Source organism: Lutra lutra, chromosome 17 (assembly GCF_902655055.1).
Source record: "Lutra lutra chromosome 17, mLutLut1.2, whole genome shotgun sequence".
Taxonomy (NCBI): Eukaryota; Metazoa; Chordata; class Mammalia; order Carnivora; family Mustelidae; genus Lutra; species Lutra lutra.
The window spans coordinates 50,971,787-50,990,158 of record NC_062294.1 but is presented as its reverse complement, the minus strand read 5'-3'; the positions used below and the strand labels follow the sequence as shown (position 1 = coordinate 50,990,158).

At 46.6% G+C, this 18,372-nt stretch overlaps 1 protein-coding gene across 1 annotated transcript in view; it reads right to left on the bottom strand.

Annotated features, from left to right (window-relative positions):
• SAE1 (SUMO1 activating enzyme subunit 1) overlaps positions 1-14,096 on the bottom strand; it is an 83,095-nt gene extending 68,999 nt beyond the window's left edge. Inside the window, exon 1 of the mRNA XM_047711280.1 lies at positions 13,900-14,096. Within this exon, the coding sequence (XP_047567236.1) occupies positions 13,900-13,997 (98 nt within the window). The 5' untranslated portion in view covers positions 13,998-14,096. The remainder of the gene's footprint in view (positions 1-13,899) is intronic.
• Between the last annotated feature and the right edge of the window lie 4,276 nt (positions 14,097-18,372).

The window sequence follows — 18,372 nt, the reverse complement described above, 5'->3', positions numbered from 1 at the left end:
TCCTAATCCCTACACCCACTAAATTCTCACACTCTGTTCTCTTCACTGTTCCTTCAGCAATAGGGCACTGCCAATCACTAAATGACCTCTAGGTCTGAAGAATTAGCTCTGAATTCTGGTTCTGCCACTTCCCAACTGGGTGATCTGGACAAAATGCATAATCTCTCTAAACTTCAGTTTTTTCAGCTGTGAAATGGGGACACCAATTGTGACTTCATGTCGATTAATCCCCTTGACAACCGGTCAAAATGTGTGTGCAAACACATCTAGCATTATCCCTGGCACATAACAGATGCTCGACGTGTATTACTTGGACTTACTGAACTTCTCAATCCCATTACCTTAATTACAAAAGGGCTCAGTGACGCGCCCGAGTGGCTCAGACGGTTAGGTATCTGACTCTTGATCTCAGCTCAGGTCTTGATCTTAGGGCTGTGAGTTCAAGGCCCACACTGGACTCCATGCTGGACTCGGAAGCTACTTATAACAAAAAACAAGGGGCACCTGGGTGGCTCAGTCTATTAAGCGGCTGACTTTAGGCTCAGCTCGTGATCTCAAGGTCCTGGGATCTGTCGTTGGGCTCCACACTCAGCAGGGATTCTGCCTGTCTCTCTCCCTCTGTTCCTCCTCCTCCTCATGAACTTCCCCTGCACACACACTCCCACCCGTCTCTTAAATAAATAAAAATCTTAAAACAAAACAAAACAAAACAACAGGGGCGCCTGGGTGGCTCAGTGGGTTAAGCCTCTCCCTTCGGCTCAGGTCATGATCTCAAGGTCCTGGGATGGAGCCCCGCGTCTTCGGGCTCTCTGCTCAGCAGGGAGCCTGCCCCCTCACCTACTGCGATCTCTCTCAAATAAATAAATAAATAAAATCTTTATTTTAAAAAGATTTTATTTATTTATTTGAAAGAGAAAGATCACAAGTAGGCAGAGAGGAAGGCAGAGGGGGAGGGGGAAGCAGGCTCCCTGCTGAGCAGAGAGCCCAACGCAGGGGCTCCATCCCAGGACCCTGAGATCATGACCTGAGCCAAAGGGAGAGGCTTAACCCTCTGAGACACCCAGGCGCCAATAAATAAAATCTTTAAAAAAAAAAAACTAGCCCTAAAACGACAAAAACAACAACAAGGGCTCAGTGATAGGTGGGATCCTGATTTTCAAAAGAATCTGACAGAAAAATTCTAAAGGTGGCATTTAAAGGCCTTCAGTATTTCCCTTCCACTTCCCCAGCTGTCTCTCCCACCAGCAACCAGATTCCTCCCTCCCGGACATGCCTTCCATCTCCCACCTGCCAACTTTAGATCACCACATTCTACACACCTGCAATACACTCCTCTCTAGGCCTAGTTGAGCTTTTTCCCGGACATCAAAACCCAATTCAAATCCCATTTCCTCAAAAAGTCCTTCTTACCACAGCCGACTCAAGTGAGCACCCCTTCCTCTGAGCTCTTAGAGCACTGCAACCTATAAATGCCTCTGACAAAAATCACATTTAGCCACGTGGGCTCTCCACAATTCCTACCTCCTACAGAGCTCTAGACTCTGAATGCTTGGGAGGTTTTTTCCCCTGCCCCTAAAGATCTTACTTATTTATTTATTGCGGGGTGGGGGGTGGCGCTGGGGGGAGCGTTGAGTGGAGGGAGGGACAGAGGGAGATGGAGAAAAAGATTCCCTACTCAGAAGGGAGCCCTACAGCTGGATCCCAGGAACACCCCCCCCAATTTTCCTTTTAAAGATTTTATTTATTTGAGAAAGAAAGACAGCAAGAGAGGGAATACAAGCAGGGGGAGTGGGAAAGGGAGAAGCAGGCTTCCCGCTGAGCAGGGAGGCCGACATGGGCTCCATCCCATGACCTGAACCTAAGGCAGATGCTTAACAACTGAGCCACGCAGGAGGCCCTGCGTGGGATATTTTTTTTATTCAGCTGCCATCAACACTGAATATCATGTTTGTATTTTTAATCCTTAACTATGCTAGAGGCCCTGAGCTTCCAGCTAATGTATGGCTCAATTACATGAAAAGCACTTAAAATAGGACCTGGCACACAGTCAGCACTTAGTAAATGTCAGCTAGTATTATTCATACTCTGACGCAACAGTTCCCCTTCTAGGAACGAATGCTGCGGAGATACTCCGGTGTGCACCCAGGTCTATACAGATGTGTTCACAGCAGCAGCGCCTATCCACTTCCCCCCACCCTCACAGCCACCACCATTTCTCACCTACGGAACTACGACAGCTTTATACCTGGCCTCCTCGCTTCTACTCTTGCCCCCTACAATCTGCTACCCCCAACTGAGGAAGAGAGAGCTTTTAAATCAGATGATGCCCCTCTCCTGCTCCAACTGTTCAATGGCTCCCTCTCCAAGTTCCTTACCCAAAGCCCTGTGAACCGCTCCCATCTCAGGCTCATCACACTCTTCGGGCTGCTAGTTTACCTACACCCCAGCTCCCGCCTTAAAACTTGGCCAGTAATCAGTTCTTTAGGTCTCAACTCAACTGTCACCACCTTAGAAGTCCACACTGGCCACCTTCTACTTCTATCTGGAATTACACTCTTTGTTTATATGTTCACTGCCACCTCCTTTCAAATGTAAGTTCCAGAAACCATCGTATCCCTAGCATCTATGACTGTGCTTACAACTTAGTATAATACTTTTACTGGAACAGTATGGAATAGAGACACCAAAAGAAACCCAAGTGTCCATCACCAGAATTACATAAATCTGGTACATAATAAAATAATAATAGCTAACATATATTGAAGATTCACCACATGCTACACACTTTTTTTTTTTTTTTTAAGTTTTTATTATTTGGCAGATCACAAGTAGGCAGAGAGGCAGGCAGAGAGTCGGGGGTGGAGCAGGCTCCCCGCTGAGCAGAGAGCCAGAAGCAGGGGGGTCGATCCCAGAAGCCTGGGATCATGACCTGAGCCTAAGGCAGAGGCTTTTTATTTATTTATTTTTTTAAGATTTTATTTATTTGACAGACAGAGATCACAAGCAGGCAGAGAGACAGGCAGAGAGAGAGGAGGAAGCAGACTCCCCGCCTAGCAGGGAGCCCGATGTGGGGCTCGATCCCAGGACCCTGGGATCACGACCCGAGCCGAAGGCAGAGGCTTTAACCCACTGAGCCACCCAGGTGCCCCAGGCAGAGGCTTTTTAACCCACTGAGCCACCCAGGCGCCCCATGCTACACACTCTTTATGTGTACTGTTACATAATTCTCATGACAATCTTATGAGCTGGTATCTCCTTATCCCTATTTTGCAGCTGAGAAAACAGGCACAAAGAAGTTCCCTAGCTTACCCAAGGACACACAGCTAGGAAGTGGCTAATAATCGGCTAGTTGATTCGGGCAATAATAAGGGAGAGCGATTCAGATAGTGGGCTCTGAGGCCACACTACTCTGGTGCACACGCACCACGGAAAACGAGGTAGCCATTAGAAAGAATAAGAGAACAAAAGGTAACACTGAACTCTAACTGTATGCCAAGCACTGTTCTAAGCAATGTATGTGTATTAACTCTGCCAGAAAGGGGCACTTGGGTGGCTCAGTCGGTTGGGCATCTGCCTTGGGCTCGGGTCATGATCCTAGCATCCTGGGATCCAGCCCCACTTCTAGCTCCATGCTGAGCAGGGAACCTGCTTCTCCCTCTCCCTCTGCCTGATGCTCCCCCTGGTTGTGCTCTCTGTGTCAAATTAAATAAATAAATAAACAAATAAATAATAATAATAATAAACCCTCTGTCAGAAAGGCACTGTTAACTCTCATTTTGCAGATAAGAAAGCTGTAGTAAACAAAATGTGAGCAAACTTCCCTAACCGCACTCCCCTCAGATGTCCACGCTCTAATGCCTGGGACCTGTGAATAAATTACTTTACATGACAAAAGGGACTTAGGTGTAATTAAATTAAGATTCCGAAATGGAGAGATTAACCTAGATTATTACTTGGGTGGGTCCTTATAAGAGGGAGGCAGAAGGGTCAGAAGTTGCTGTGCTGCTGGCTTTGGAAATGAAGAGGCCACCAGCTAAGGAACACAGGTGGCTTCTTCGTGCTCGGAAAGTCAAGCAAAAAGTCTCTCCCCTAGAACCCCCACAGGGCACATGGCCCTGTCAAAGCCTTGATTTTAGCCCAGTTACACTAATTTCAGACTTTTTTTTTTTTTTTTTAAATTTCAGACTTCTGACCTCCAGAACTGCAAATACAAATCTGTATTGTTTTAAGCCACTAAGCTGGTGGTAATTGTTACAGCACCAACAGGAAACTAAGATAACGGAGAACAGAGTTGTTAAAGAACAACTATTAAATGGCAAAGCAGGCATCAGCTCGGAAATAATGCTCCCAAGTCTGTACTCTTCAAGTTATACCACCTCTCAATACCACAAATAAATGTAAAACTACATCGTAACAGGTTATGCAGAGAGTGCACCGGTAGCCACAATGGCAGTAATGACCAGCTACAGAGGGCTCACTAGGTTCGAGGCAGAGAACTAGGTACATTACATATATTACCTCACTGATACCTTGATTACTGGGGCACCTGGATGGCTCAGTCAGTAGAGCACATGACTCAAGCTCAGGGTACTGAGTTCAAGCCCCACATTGGGTATGAGGCCTACTTAAAATAAAATTCAAAACAACTTTGATTATGGTTCTTCGATGTTTCTTTTGGGGGAAAAAAGCATACACACCCTAAATACTGCATACAATTTCTCACTCTAGAAGTCGAAAGGGCTCCACAGACCCCAGAGTAGGCCATCACGTTTCCACAGGAAAGAAAGGCCTGGAGTAGGGAGAAAACTGAGGCTCAGAAAAGGTGTCCAAGCTCTCACAGCTGAGTAGCCAGACTGGAATTGGAATACAGTTCTGACCATAATCTATGATTTTTCCTCTTTCAATGTCTCCCTCCATGTTGTCTTGTACACAGTAGGTTCTAAATAAATATTTGCTGGGCGCCTGGGTGGCTCAGTGGGTTAAGCCGCTGCCTTCGGCTCAGGTCATGATCTCAGGGTCCTGTGATCGAGTCCCACATCAGGCTCTGTGCTCAGCAGGGAGGCTGCTTCCCTCTCACTCTCTCTACCTGCCTCTCTGCCTACTTGTGATCTCTCTCTGTCAAATAAATAAATAAAATCTTTTTAATAAATAAATAAATAAATATTTGCTGATTAGGCTCTCTCATCCTTACCTTTTACTGCCACAGGAAGACCTTTTAAATTTCTGAGTAGGAAGGAACCAGAGCCTTTTTATTACAACCTTTGAATTCCCAATACATACTGTAAGTTAAGTCAAGCCAACTGAATTCCACTCATGATTAAGAATTCCTAAGACTGGGGTGTGCCTGGGTGGCTCAGTGGGTTAAAGCCTCTGCCTTCGGTTCAGGTCCTGATCCCAGGGTCCTGGGGTAGAGCCCCACATCGGGCTCCCTTCTTGGCAGGGAACCTGCTTCTCCCTCTCCCACTCCCCCTGCCTGTGTTCCCTCTCACTGTGTCTCTATCAAATAAATACATAAAATCCTTGGGGGGAAAAAAAAAAAGACTATTTCAAGTAGGGTAAGCACCAAGTCTCCAGGGCAGAGAGAGGTTCAGCATATTTGAGGAACAGAAAGAATAAAGAGCTTGAATGAAGCGAACCAGGGAGATGCAGGCAAGATCAGACAAGGCAGGGCATGAAAGGCAATGGATTTTATTATTTTTTTTTTAAAGATTTTATTTATTTATTTGACAGACAGAGATCACAAGTAGGCAGAGAGGCAGGCAGAGAGAGAGAGAGAGAGAAAATGAAGCAGGCTCCCTGCGGAGCAGACAGCCCGATGTGGGGCTCGATCCCAGGACCCTGGGACCATGACCTGGGCCGAAGGCAGAGGCTTTAACCCACTGAGCCACCGAGGCGCCCCAGGCAATGGATTTTAAAAGGTTCAGATTTTATTCTGAATGTAAGAGGAAATCACTGAAAGGCTTTATGCAGAGAACTGGCTGTGATATGATTTTTTTTTTTTAATCAACCTGGCTGTTGTATGGAGACTGGATTATACAGTCAAGAGTGGAACAGAGGAGACCAGTTGAGGGGACTACTGAGGTGATCTGAGAGATGATGAGCGTAAGCTGGACTTAGAAAGGAAGAAAAAAAAAAAAAAGAAATGAAGAAAGGTTGGTGCACCTCTGTGACTCTGTCGGTTTAAGCAACTGCCTTCAGCTCAGGCCGTGATACCGTAGTCCTGGGATTGAGTCCCACGTCAGGCTCCCTGCTCAGCATGAAGACTGCTTCTTCCTCTGCCCCTCACCCCACTCTCATGTTCTCTCTCTCAAACAAATAAATAAAATCTTTAAAAAAAAAAAAAAAGGAAATGAAGAAAGGTGACTGAGATAGTATGAAGCAGAGCTGACAGGACTTGCCAACAGATGGGACATAGGAATAAGGGACACAGATGAATAAAGAACGTCTAGATTTCTAGTCAGTGCAACCAGGTAAATGAAGCCAAACACATTTGGCAGATCAGACCATTTTCTCCTTCAGACGGAAACTCATCTTCATTTAACAGTAAAGTACTTTTCATTTAAATCTAACAATCTTGCTCCATCTAACTGCCCGTTCATTACATTTCCTTCAGTGTCTTCCAGAACCCAAAACAGAACTTAAGACTGTTGCCCCTACAATCTTCCTCATTCTTCTGGAGTCTCCATTCGTCCCACTAATGTTTACTTTACATTTGCCTTATTTATCTCAACCTATTTCCTATGTAGCTTCCCTTCTTTTGTTGCTTATGATTTATACTTGTCAAATCACCGTAGCTGTAATTTACTGAGTGCTTTCTGAGCATAGGCACTATTCATGCATTATCTCATTTTTTGTCTTTGTTTATTAAGTAGTCTCTACACCCGAGGTAGAGCTCAGACTCACGACCCTGAGATCAAGAGTCGAGTCCCCTTCCAGCTGAGCCGACTAGGCACCTCCACGCATTATCTCATTTAATTCTCAACAATCTTATAATACAGATTCTATTATCTCCACCTGACAGATGAGGAAACAAAAGCACAGAGAAGGAATGTATATCCAAGGTTAAACAAAAATTTCTGCCATTGAGAGTCAAACTCCACTATCAATCGCTAGCAACACTACAATAAACTGGTCCTTACATGAGATGATCAGGATTGGCCTCCACAACACAGTGCGTCCTCAGTTACTATTACGGCAAATGGGTGCCTGCAGAACCAACTGAAGTTCTTTTGAACATCAGCAGAATTGGATAATGAGTCTCTGAAAACACGGAAATTTTTTTTTAAGATTTTATTTATTTGACAGAGACACAGCGACAGAGGGAGCACAAGCAGGGGGAGTGAGAGAGGGAGAAACAGGCGTCCCTTGGAGCAGGGAGCCAGATGCGGGGCTCAATCCCAGGACTCTGGGACTGTGACCTGAGCAGAAGGCAGATGCTTAACGACTGAGCCACCCAGGCACCCCAAACACAGGGTAATTTTTGAAGTCCCTTTTTGTAAAGTCAAAATTTCAGAGTTGAAAGAGTCCTTAAAAATGTAGTCACCCGGGGGCACCTGGGTGGCTCTGTGGGTTAAGCCTCTGCCTTCAGCTCAGGTCATGATCTCGGGGTCCTGGGATCAAGCCCCGCATCTGGCTCTCTGCTCAGCGAGGAGCCTGCTTCCCCCTCTCTCTGCCTACTTGTGACCTCTGTCAAATAAATAAAATTTTAAAAAAATGTAGTCACTTGGGGCACCTGGGTGGCTCAGCGGGTTGAGCCTCTGCCTTCGGCTCAGGTCATGATCTCAGGGTCCTGGGATGGAGCCCCACATCAAGCTCTCTGCTCAGTGGGGAACCTGCTCCCCCCGCCCCTGCCTGTCTGTCTGCCTACTTGTGATCTCTGTCAAATAAGTAAATAAAATCTTAAAAAATATATATATATAGTCACCCTCATCCCTCCTTTTTGCAGATGTGGAACTAAGGCCAACAAAATGTGTGACTGACCCAAAATCAAGAGAGCTGGTTAGAAACTGGGAACTGAACCCAGGTTTCTTGATTTCCTATGTTTTTGCAAAGTACAGTCATTTCACCTAACAAATACATCTAAATGTCTACAAACTTGCAAGCACTAGAAACTTAGTAAGACCAGTCAAACCCCTTTCATTATCAGACATTTAGAAAACGCTTGTCCTCGGGACGCCTGGGTGGCTCAGTGGATTAAGCCTCTGCCTTTGGCTCGGGTCATGGTCCTGGGGTCCTGGGATCAAGTCTGGCATCGGACTCTCACTCCGCGGGGAGCCTGCTTCCTCCTCTCTCTCTCTCTGCCTGCCTCTCTGCCTACTTGTGATCTCTGTCAAATAAATAAATAAAATCTTTGAAGGAAAAAAAACAACAAACCGCTTGGTCCTCATGGACCTTATCATCTACTTTCCTCTCTTGAGTCACCCGCCCCCCCCTTCCTCATGCTTAGATAAGGGGAAAACAAACTACTATAGAGCGAAAGAAGAATCAGACCGCCCTACCTTGTGAAAGGCAACAGCAGAATCTGCTGAAGCACACATTCTGAAAACAAACACAGCTGCCAGCTTCAATACCCTCCTCTACACTAATCTGACTGAAAAAACGGAGTCCCTATTGTCAAAAATGACCTGGAGGTGGGGAGGGTATGAACCTGAAGTGAGTGACTTAGATTCAACTCCTACTTCTATTTGGTCCATGACCTTGGGAGTCTGTTCTGACCCTCATCCATAAAAAGGGCTATGTCCCATAGCAAGAAATGCAAAGTCACACGCTGACAGGGGCCAAGCAATTATGCCAAATGAGTGAAGTTGAACTGATAGGGAGGATCCCTAGAGAGAATGCTGTGCCACATCAGAGGCAGTCCCTACTTAGCTCCAACCAATGTGGAAGGTCTGACTTTTCTATTCTTCAAGAGAAGACAGAAATCAGAAATTGCCAGACTGGGGCATGAGGCTGGGGTGCGGTGGGAGGGAAGAGATTCACATTTTTTTCCCAACTTTATTTTTTTTTTTTAAGATTTTACTTATCTAGGGGCACCTGTGTGGCTCAGTGGGTTAAGCCTCTGCCTTCGGCTCAGGTCATGGTCTCAGCGTCCTGGGATGGAGCCCCGCATTGGGCTCTCTGTTCAGCAGGGAGTCTGCTTCTTTCTCTCTCTCTCCCTCTGCCTACTTGTGCTTTCTCTCTGTCAAATAAATAAATAAAACCTTAAAAAAAAAGATTTTACTTATTTATTCAACAGAGACACAGCGATAGAGGGAACACAAGCAGAGGAAGTGGGAGAGGGAGAAGCAGGACTTCCACTGAGCAGGGACCCCAATGCAGGGCTTGATACCAAGACCCTGGGATCATGACCCAACCCGAAAGGCAGCCCAGACGCCCCCCTTTTCCCAACTTCCCATGATAAAAACTTGAAACACACAGAAAATAAAAAGAATAGTTAGCATTCTGCTAGAATGTGCTATCTCTAGATGTGCTATTACCACGTAGAAAATAATTCTCAAATATCACCTAATAGGATTGACTTTTCAAATTTCCACTACTGTCTAAGATGCTTCTTCACGGGTTTTCTTTTTGAACCAGGATCCAGTCAAGGTTTACATCTTACATGTGGCTTCACCTCTTTATGCTCTTTTAATCTAGAACACTCCCTCCCCTTGTTTTTTCCATGACATTGACTTCTGGAATAGAACCAGGACAGCTGTCTTGCAAAATGTCCTACATCCTAGACATCTAATCATGACCTCAGTGTTCTTTAATTTGTTCCTCTGCTCTCTGAAAGCATGATTAGGCTAAAATATAGTCAGCAGGAAAACTTCAAGGTGACACACTGAAGTTCTTACTTCACAGAAAGCACATTATTAATAATCACTTCCAAAGACAGCAAACTCGTTTTTAATTTCTTTGTTTGAATATTTCCTTGGCCTTATGGATTCTAAATGATTAAGTATTATTAAGTCCATCTCTCTCTCTCTCTCCTTCCTTCCCTCTTTTGACTTGATTTTTAAAAGTCATCTCTACATCTAACTTGGGACTTGAATTCAGAACCCCAATATCAAGAGTGTCAATGCTCCACTAAGCCAGCCAGACACCCCAATTTTTTCCTTCTGATGCTCAAATGGTCTCAAATGTGGCCAATTCTCTAAACTTTTAAATGTTGGCAACTAATTTCAAAAAATTTAAAACAGTGTATGAAAGATACCACCCAGTTTTTAACCTCTAGACCATTTCCAGTTCTGATCACCTAGGTCCAATATCACCCAGAATCAGCAACAAAATGTTGCCAGAACACAATCGGCTGATTCCTAGGCCACCTTCCATTTTACAAAAGAACCCCAGACTCCAGAGTTCTCCTACTCCATCTGGAGTTTCCTTAGAGGCAAGTCAATCTGCTTTGTGGAGCCTCTTTCCTGCCTGTACAGGGGAAATCACTACCCTTCCTACTTCAGAGCTGACAGGAGCTGATGGACATGAAGGCACTTTCACAAACTCTCCAAGATTGTCTATAAATACAGATATCCAAATTAGTGATAACCCCTTCCTTCCCTCCCAGGACCCTCAATGAATCCTCTTCAGGTTCTGCACTGAGTTCAGTACCTCTCCACTCCCTCAGAATAACTCCCATTTCCCAAGAATTCCATACCCTGACTGATTTGTCCCGTAGGCCATCTCCTCTTCAGCAGCTCCCATCCATCCTTCACTGCTCCTCAGAGGAATCATTCCTGACAGTTCTCTCACTACATTCCAACTTCATCTTCACCAACTTTGCCCTACCTTAAAACTACCTGCTGCCCCCACCCTTTCCATGAGCCCTTCTAATACACTTAGGATCTCTTTCCCAACCTTTTTGGACCTAACACTCAAACCTACTTCAAATATCAGTCCCTAAAACCAATCAGCCCCACCTATAATCCTCAAGCCCATTTCCACCATTTAATTCCCAATATTCCACTTTAGATCCCTTGGCTCCTCAGACCAATGCTTGCTGATGCCTCACAATGCCCCCTCCCCCAACCGCATAAAACCCCACACACCTGAAACGAGCGTGAAAACTCAGTTCGCCCCACTTCACTCCCCCCACACACACTTTCTCTTTAACCAAAAAATTCTAGAAACTCCCACCTCTCAAGCTCAATTCTCTCCACCTGCCTGCCTCCTTCCCCTAGATCAATTAACTCTATACTCTGGACTCACATCACATACCTCCCAACCAATCAGACCTCAACTCTGAACTCAACTGTACTTCTACTTAGACATAAATAACCACCTAAAACCTAAGTCCTGGGGTGCCTGCATGGCTCAGTCGGTTAGGCATCTGCCTTCAGATTGGATCATGATCCCAGAGTCCTGGGATCGAGCCCAGCATCTGGCTCCTTGCTCAGTGGGGAGCCTGCTTCTCCCTCTCCCTCTGCAGGATGTTCCCCCTGCTTGTGCGCTCACTCTCTCTATATCAAATAAATATTTTTAAAAATAAATAAAGTAAAATAAAATCTAAGTCCAAAAGAGAACAATTGCTTCTTCACTTACCCCACCATCTCAGTCAATAAATGGCAATTCCATGGGGCGCCTGGGTGGCTCAGTGGATGGATTAAAGCCTCTGCCTTCGGCTCAGGTCATGATCTCAGGGTCCTGGGATCAAGCCCCGCATCGGGCTCTCTGCTTAGCAGGGAGCCTGCTTCCTCCTCTCTCTGCCTCTCTGCCTACTTGTGATCTCTCTCTGTCAAATAAATAAATAAAATCTTAAAAATAAATAAATAAATGCCAATTCCATATTTCCAGCTGCCCAAAGAAACCTTAAAGCCATCCTTGAGTTCTGCCTCTCATACCTCACACACTGACTGTATCCTTCAGCAAATCCCGTCCCCTCCCCGACCTTGAAAATATATTCAAATATATATTTGTCCCCTTCTCTAGAGTTCGAAGCCACCATTATTTATGTCCTAAGGGGGATTATTACCACGGTCTCCCAACCAGAATCCTCATCTCCACTTCTGCACATTTCAACCTACTCTCCCCACAGCAAGAGTGATCCTTTTAATTTTTTTTTTAAAGATTTTATTTATTTATTTGACAGAGAGAGAAAGAGCGTTAAGTAGGCAGAGTGGCAGGAAGAGGGAGAAGCAGGCTCTCCACTGAGCAGGGAACCCGATGTGGGGCTTGATCCCAGGACCCCGGGATCACAACCCAAGCCGAAGGCAGCCACTTAAGCAACTGAGCCACCCAGGCGCCCCGCCTTAAGAGCAATCCTTTTATTTATTTATTTTTAAGATTTTATTTATTTGACAGAGAGAGATCACAAGTAGGCAGAGAGGCAGGCAGAGAAGGGGGTGGGGAGCAGGCTCCCTACCAAGCACAGAGCCCGATGTGGGGCTCGATGTGGGGCTCCATCCCAGGACCCTGAGATCATGACCTGAGCCGAAAGCAGAGACTTAACCCACTGAGCCACCCAGGCGCCCCAAGAGCGATCCTTTTAAAATGCAAACCTGAAGGGCGCCTGGGTGGCTCAGTGGGTTAAGCCACTGCCTTCGGCTCAGGTCATGATCTCAGTCAGGGTCCTGGGATCAAGCCCCACATCGGGCTCTCTGCTCAGCCGGGAGCCTGCTTTCCCCTCTCTCTCTCTGCCTGCCTCTCTGCCTACTTGTGATCTCTCTGTCACATAAAAATAAATAAAATAAAATAAAATAAAATAAAATAAAATAAAATAAAATAAAATGGAAACCTGATGGGGCGCCTGGGTGGCCCAGCGGGTTAAGGCAGAGGCTTAACTCCTAGGCTCAAACTCTCCAGGAGGTTTCCCAGAACACTGGAAATAAAAAAGCTACTCCTCATTTCGTTCCACCACCTTGCTTCTTTCTCTCCTTTGCCAAGCAAGCTCCGGCCCCCAGGATTGTACACCAGCTGTTTTCTCCCTACACGGCTCTTTTTCCTTCACAGAGGTCTGAGGCTCAATGTTACCTCTTCAGAGGCCTTCCCTGGCCTACCAAAATAGCTCTCCCACCTCAGCACCCTTTATTGACCCTGGTGTGAGGGTCAATACTCTACGGTTTTCCTCTCCCTGGCACTTGCATTACCTATTATGTTATTTACGTTTATTGTTTCCCCCACCAGAATGAACCCTCCATGCGGGCAAGAAGTCCATCCAGTTCACTAATATATGCTCAGCGCCTAGAAAAGTGCTTCTGGCAGGTGCTCAATGAATATCTGATTAAATTGATCAACTCTTGCAAAGACCTCATACCCCCCCCATAACTATTAAGTACCCAAGGTAACCCCAACCCTAGTGCCCAGTCCTCTCTGGACACACCCCCGTTCCTAGGAATAAGCAACCTCTTCGGGTAGCTCCAGACCCTAGGCTCTCCGGGTTTCTCAAGATTCTCAGTAGAGATAACTTGCTCCAAAAAACTCCTCAAAAAACATTCATTCTTTCCAGCTGGCCCATCCTTTCGAAGCCACAAGAACGTAAGCTCGCCCGTGTTCGGTGGGCAGTCTCCCCAGCGTCCAGCAGAGAACAGGTTCCCACAACCTCCGAATGAATGAACTATGCCCCCACTTCATCCTTCCCTTGCACCCTCCTACTCCCCAAGTGCTCACCACCACCACTCCCTTCGGGCGTCTGCGTCCCTGAGTTTGAGTCTTCCTGATCCCTCAGGACTCCCCCACCGCCGCTTCCAGAGGCTTCCCTCGGAACGACCCTCCCCACCACCCTGAGAGGCCCCCGCCTCCCACATCTTCCAGAAACACCTCTAACCAACCCCTCCAGTGCTCTCAAGAAGACCACCCTCCCCGGGCACGTAATTCCCGCCTCCTCGCTTCAAATCAGATCCTCCGGCTCCGTGAGGGCCGCGAACGCCTCAGGCCAGACGCCCCCTCCAGACCCTCAGCCCCACAAGCCGCTCTGGCCCTGACCGTTTTTGGGCCTCCAATCCCCACAGACGAATCTGCCGGTCATACTGCGCCGCCTCCTCCTCGCTGATGCCGCCGCCAGCCTCCTCCTTCTCCACCATGGCGCCGGCTCTAGCTGCCTGCACTCGGGTCCTACCCACAGCAACCACCCGCCGGCCCCACGCGCCGCCAACCGCCGCCGGCCGCGCGCCCGGGCCGCCTCTGCGCCTGCGCCAGGCTCCGCGCCTGCGCAGGACTTCCCCCACGGCCCGCCCCGCCCCTAGAGCCCGGGACCACGTGGACCTCCCTAGCCTCAAAGGCGGGCCAGAGGGTCTGTCAGTCACGTGATGGGGCTCCAGCCAATCCTGGCCCCAAAATGGCGCGGCTTAATAACCCGAGACGACAGATACGCAAATGTAGCTTTATGGGGCTTTTAATTCCTTAAATATTTATCTAGCACCTGCTGAAATCCCAGCATTGGGGGTGTTTTGAAATAGAGCAGCGGATAAAATAGACAAAGCCCTGTCTTCATGGAGCTTACGTTCTGTTGAGGGGAGCCCAAAGAAGAATGGAAATCAGGCCGTGATAAATGCTGAGGAGAAAAATAAAGGCAGATATGGACCTTCAGGGATGCAGGAGTGGCCAGAGAGAAGGTCTCTCAGAGAAAGTGATACTGAATAAAGATCTGAAGGGACCGAATAAACAAGGATAACTAGGAGGTGGAGCATTTCCAGTCAGGGCAAAGAGCACGTGCAAAGGCCCTGGAGCTGGAATGTGCTAGCATAGACGAGGAACTATGGAGAGGGCAAGGTGTCTGGAGCAGAGTGAGAGGAAGGACAGGTTGTAAGAGGTGAAATCGTAGATGAAGCAAGTGGTACATCCAGTAGGGCCTTGTAGGCTAGTATTAGCTTATATCTATTTTCCTCAGGCAGTCTTTTTATTATCCATTCAACAAATACTTACTGAGCATTTGTCATGTGTCAACAATTGATCTCAGTGCTAGGCTCGGTAGAGCCCTGTAAAAAAGAAGTAACTGCTTTCCCACAGAGTTAAAATGAGCTTTACCTGAGTTCTTTCTCTAATCCTTATGAGATGATTTAGGGTTTTGTTTTTTTTTTTTAAGATTTTATTTATTTCTTCGACAGAGATCTCAAGTAGGCGCAGAGGCAGGCAGAGAGAGAGATAGGAGGAAGCAGGCTCCCCACCTAGCAGAGATAGCCTGACAGGGGCCTCTGGGACCATGACCTGAGCAGAAGGCAGAGCTTTAACCCACTGAGTCACCCAGGTGCCCCTAGAATTTGTTTTGTTTTGTTTTGTCTTTTAGTGGTTTTTTTTTTAAGATTTTATTCATTTATTTGACAGACAGAGATCACAAGTAGGCAGAGAGGCAGGCGTGGGGGGTGGGGAGGAAGCAGGCTCCCCGCTGAACGGAGAGTCCGAGGGGGGGGCTCGATTCCAGGACCCTGGGATCATGACCTGAGCTGAAGACAGAGGCTCTAACCCACTGATCTACACAGGCACCCCCCGCCCCTAGGTTTTTTGTTACTACTATTTGACAGCTGAAGGGTCTAAGGTCCAGGAAAGTTAAATATTAGTAGCCTGAACGAAGTCTTACCTTAGAAGTAGTGAAACTGGGATTCAAACCCAGGTGGTGTGGCTCACATGCTTCATCAGGAGGTATATTAAGCTTCTACCATGTGCTCCGATCTTGCCCCTGAGGTACATACTCTACGAAACTCAGAGATGGATATTTCATCCCCTTTTACAGACCACAACTCTGGGGCTCAGAAAGGGGTAGGAATTCATCCAAGATCACAATATCACTCAAAAAAAAAAAAAATGTTTGGCCAATGCTTACTCTTGGTTATAGATGTGGAACAAATCATGTAAAAAATTAGAGACTTAACAATAAATAGTTATTATCTCTCATGGTTTCTGTGGGTTTGGGATTCAGAGCAGCTTATCTGGGCTGTTCTGGCACAAGGTCTTTCATGAGCATGGGGTCAGATGTCAGCTGGGGCTACAGTGATCTGATGGCTTGTGATGAAAGATCCCTTTCCGGGGTGACTCACTCCTTATGGCTGGCAAGTTGACGTAGGCTGACGGTTGGGGGCCTCAGTTCCACTCCACGTGGGCACAACCACCAGGCTTTTGGAGTGTCCTCATGACATGGGGGCTGGCTTCCCCCAAACTGAGTGATCCATGAGAGCAAGGTGAAAGCAGCAATGTCTTTTTTTTTTTTTTTTAACATTTCATTTATTTACTTGGGAGAGAGCATGAGCAGGGGGAGCGGCAGAGGAAGAAGCCGACTCTCTGTGGAGCAGGGAGCCCAGTGCTGGACTGGACCCCAGGATCCTGGATCATGACCTGAGCCGATATCAGACACTTACCAAATGAAGCACTCCATCAATGTCTTTTATATCTCAGCTTTGGAAGTCACACACTGCCACTTCTGTAAAATCCCATGGATCATACATAGTTGTATTCATTGTAGGAGAGGACAATACAAGGACATGAATATGGTGAACAAAAGAAACATGGATCTGCCCTGTGTTGTGCTGACCAGCTAATAAGGAAGACAGGAAGTATTTTACCAGCAAAGGATTTATTCACTAAACAGTCTTGAAAAATATCTGCCATATCCCTACCATGTGTTTGACTTTGTGCCAGGCCACAGGGATACAATAATGATAAAAATGGACATACCTCTGCTTTAGGGACAGTCATAATCCAGTGGGAGAGATAAAACAGCCACATAAATAGTAATAGAAACTTTGTGAAGTGCTGTGAAGAAAAAGAAGAAAGAGCTGTGACAGTGTTTGACTTCGTGCTGGAGTCAGAAAAAGGATATTCTGAGAATGTAAACTTTCTGCTGAGCTTTACAGAGTCAATAAAGTTCAAATAACAAAACATGGGAAGAACCCCAGGCAGGAAGGATGGCTGCACCTGCTGTGACCCAGAATTTAAGCTCATTCTTTCTCTCTCTCTCTTTTTCTAATGATTTTATTTATTTATCTGAGAGAGAAAGACAAGGAGGGGGCCCAGACAGAAAGGGAAAAGCAGGCTGCCCCCTGGGCAGGGAGCCCATAGAGGGGCTCAATCCCAGGACCCCGGGATCATGACCTGAGCCAAAGGCGGACACTTAACTGCTTAGCCGACTAAGCCACCTAGGCACCTCTCATTCTTTCTGACTCTGCCTCCCTGAGGGTATCTCCTTGACCCTTACTCCTCCACCCCACACACTCTGTGGGAGGTTTAAAACAGGCCCACAAATCTGGGGTGCCTGGCTGGCTCAGTTGGTAGAGCATGCGGCTCTTGATCTGGAGGTCATGAGTTCAAGCCCCACATTGTGCCTCAAGCTTACTGAAAAAATAAAAAATAAAACATACCCACAAATCCTTTGATATTCTTCAATCCTTTGATATTCTTCAACGATATTGAGTGGGGGGGAATCAAAATCCCCATCCTTGAATCTGTACTCTATGATGGCTTGGAAGGAAGTAAACGCTGATCCAATTTCTCCATCCAGGCCTTTAGAAACATGCAGTTTGGGGCGCCTGGGTGGTTCAGTCGATTAAGCATCTGCCTTTGGCTTGGGTCATGATCCCAGGGTCCTGGGATTGTGTCCCTCATTGGGCTCCTTGCTCAGTGGGGAACTTGCTTCTCCCTCTGCCTGCCTCTCCCTCCCATGGTTCTTTCTCTCTGGCAAATAAATAAATAACATCTTTCAAAAAAAAGAAAAGAAAGAAATGAGATCATGAATGATTTTTTTTAAATACTGAGAATCTATAAAGATTTTATTTATTTGACAGAGATCACAAGCAGGCAGTGAGGCAGGCAGAGGGAGAGGAGGAAGCAGGCTCCCTGCTGAGCAGAGAGCCCGGTGCAGGGCTCGATCCCAAGACCCTAATCCCAGGACCTGAGCCTAAGGCAGAGGCTCAACACACTGAGCCACCCAGGAGCCACTGTAATTTCTTTGTTAATTACAGTATATGACCGTTGTACTTTGAGGCAAGTAGAGAACACAAAAAATCAGGATCCTGACAGCTAAAGGAACAAGTCCAGAGCAAACATCACTTTGCTTAGAATGATTTGAGGTTCTCTTTGAAATGAGCATGTCTGGAAGGCACATGTCTCTTCAAATCTGTATTGTTTCTTCCAAACGTTTCTTGGTCCCCAACAAAGGCCCTTTCCTAACTCCTTTCCTGATCTCCAATCCAGCCTCCAACCACGACCTTAGCCCTTACCTTTTTTTTTTTTTTTAAGATTTTATTTTTTTGACAGGGAGAGACACAGTGAGAGAGAGAGAACACAAGCAGGGGGAGCGGGAGGGGGAGAAGCAGGCTTCCCGCTGAACAGGGAGCCCGAAGGGAGCCACTTAACGACTGAGCCACCCAGCCACCCCTATAACTTTTTTTTTTTTTAAGATTTTATTTATTTATTTGACAGAGAGAGATCACAAGCAGGCAGAGAGGCAGGCAGAGAGAGGAGGAAGCA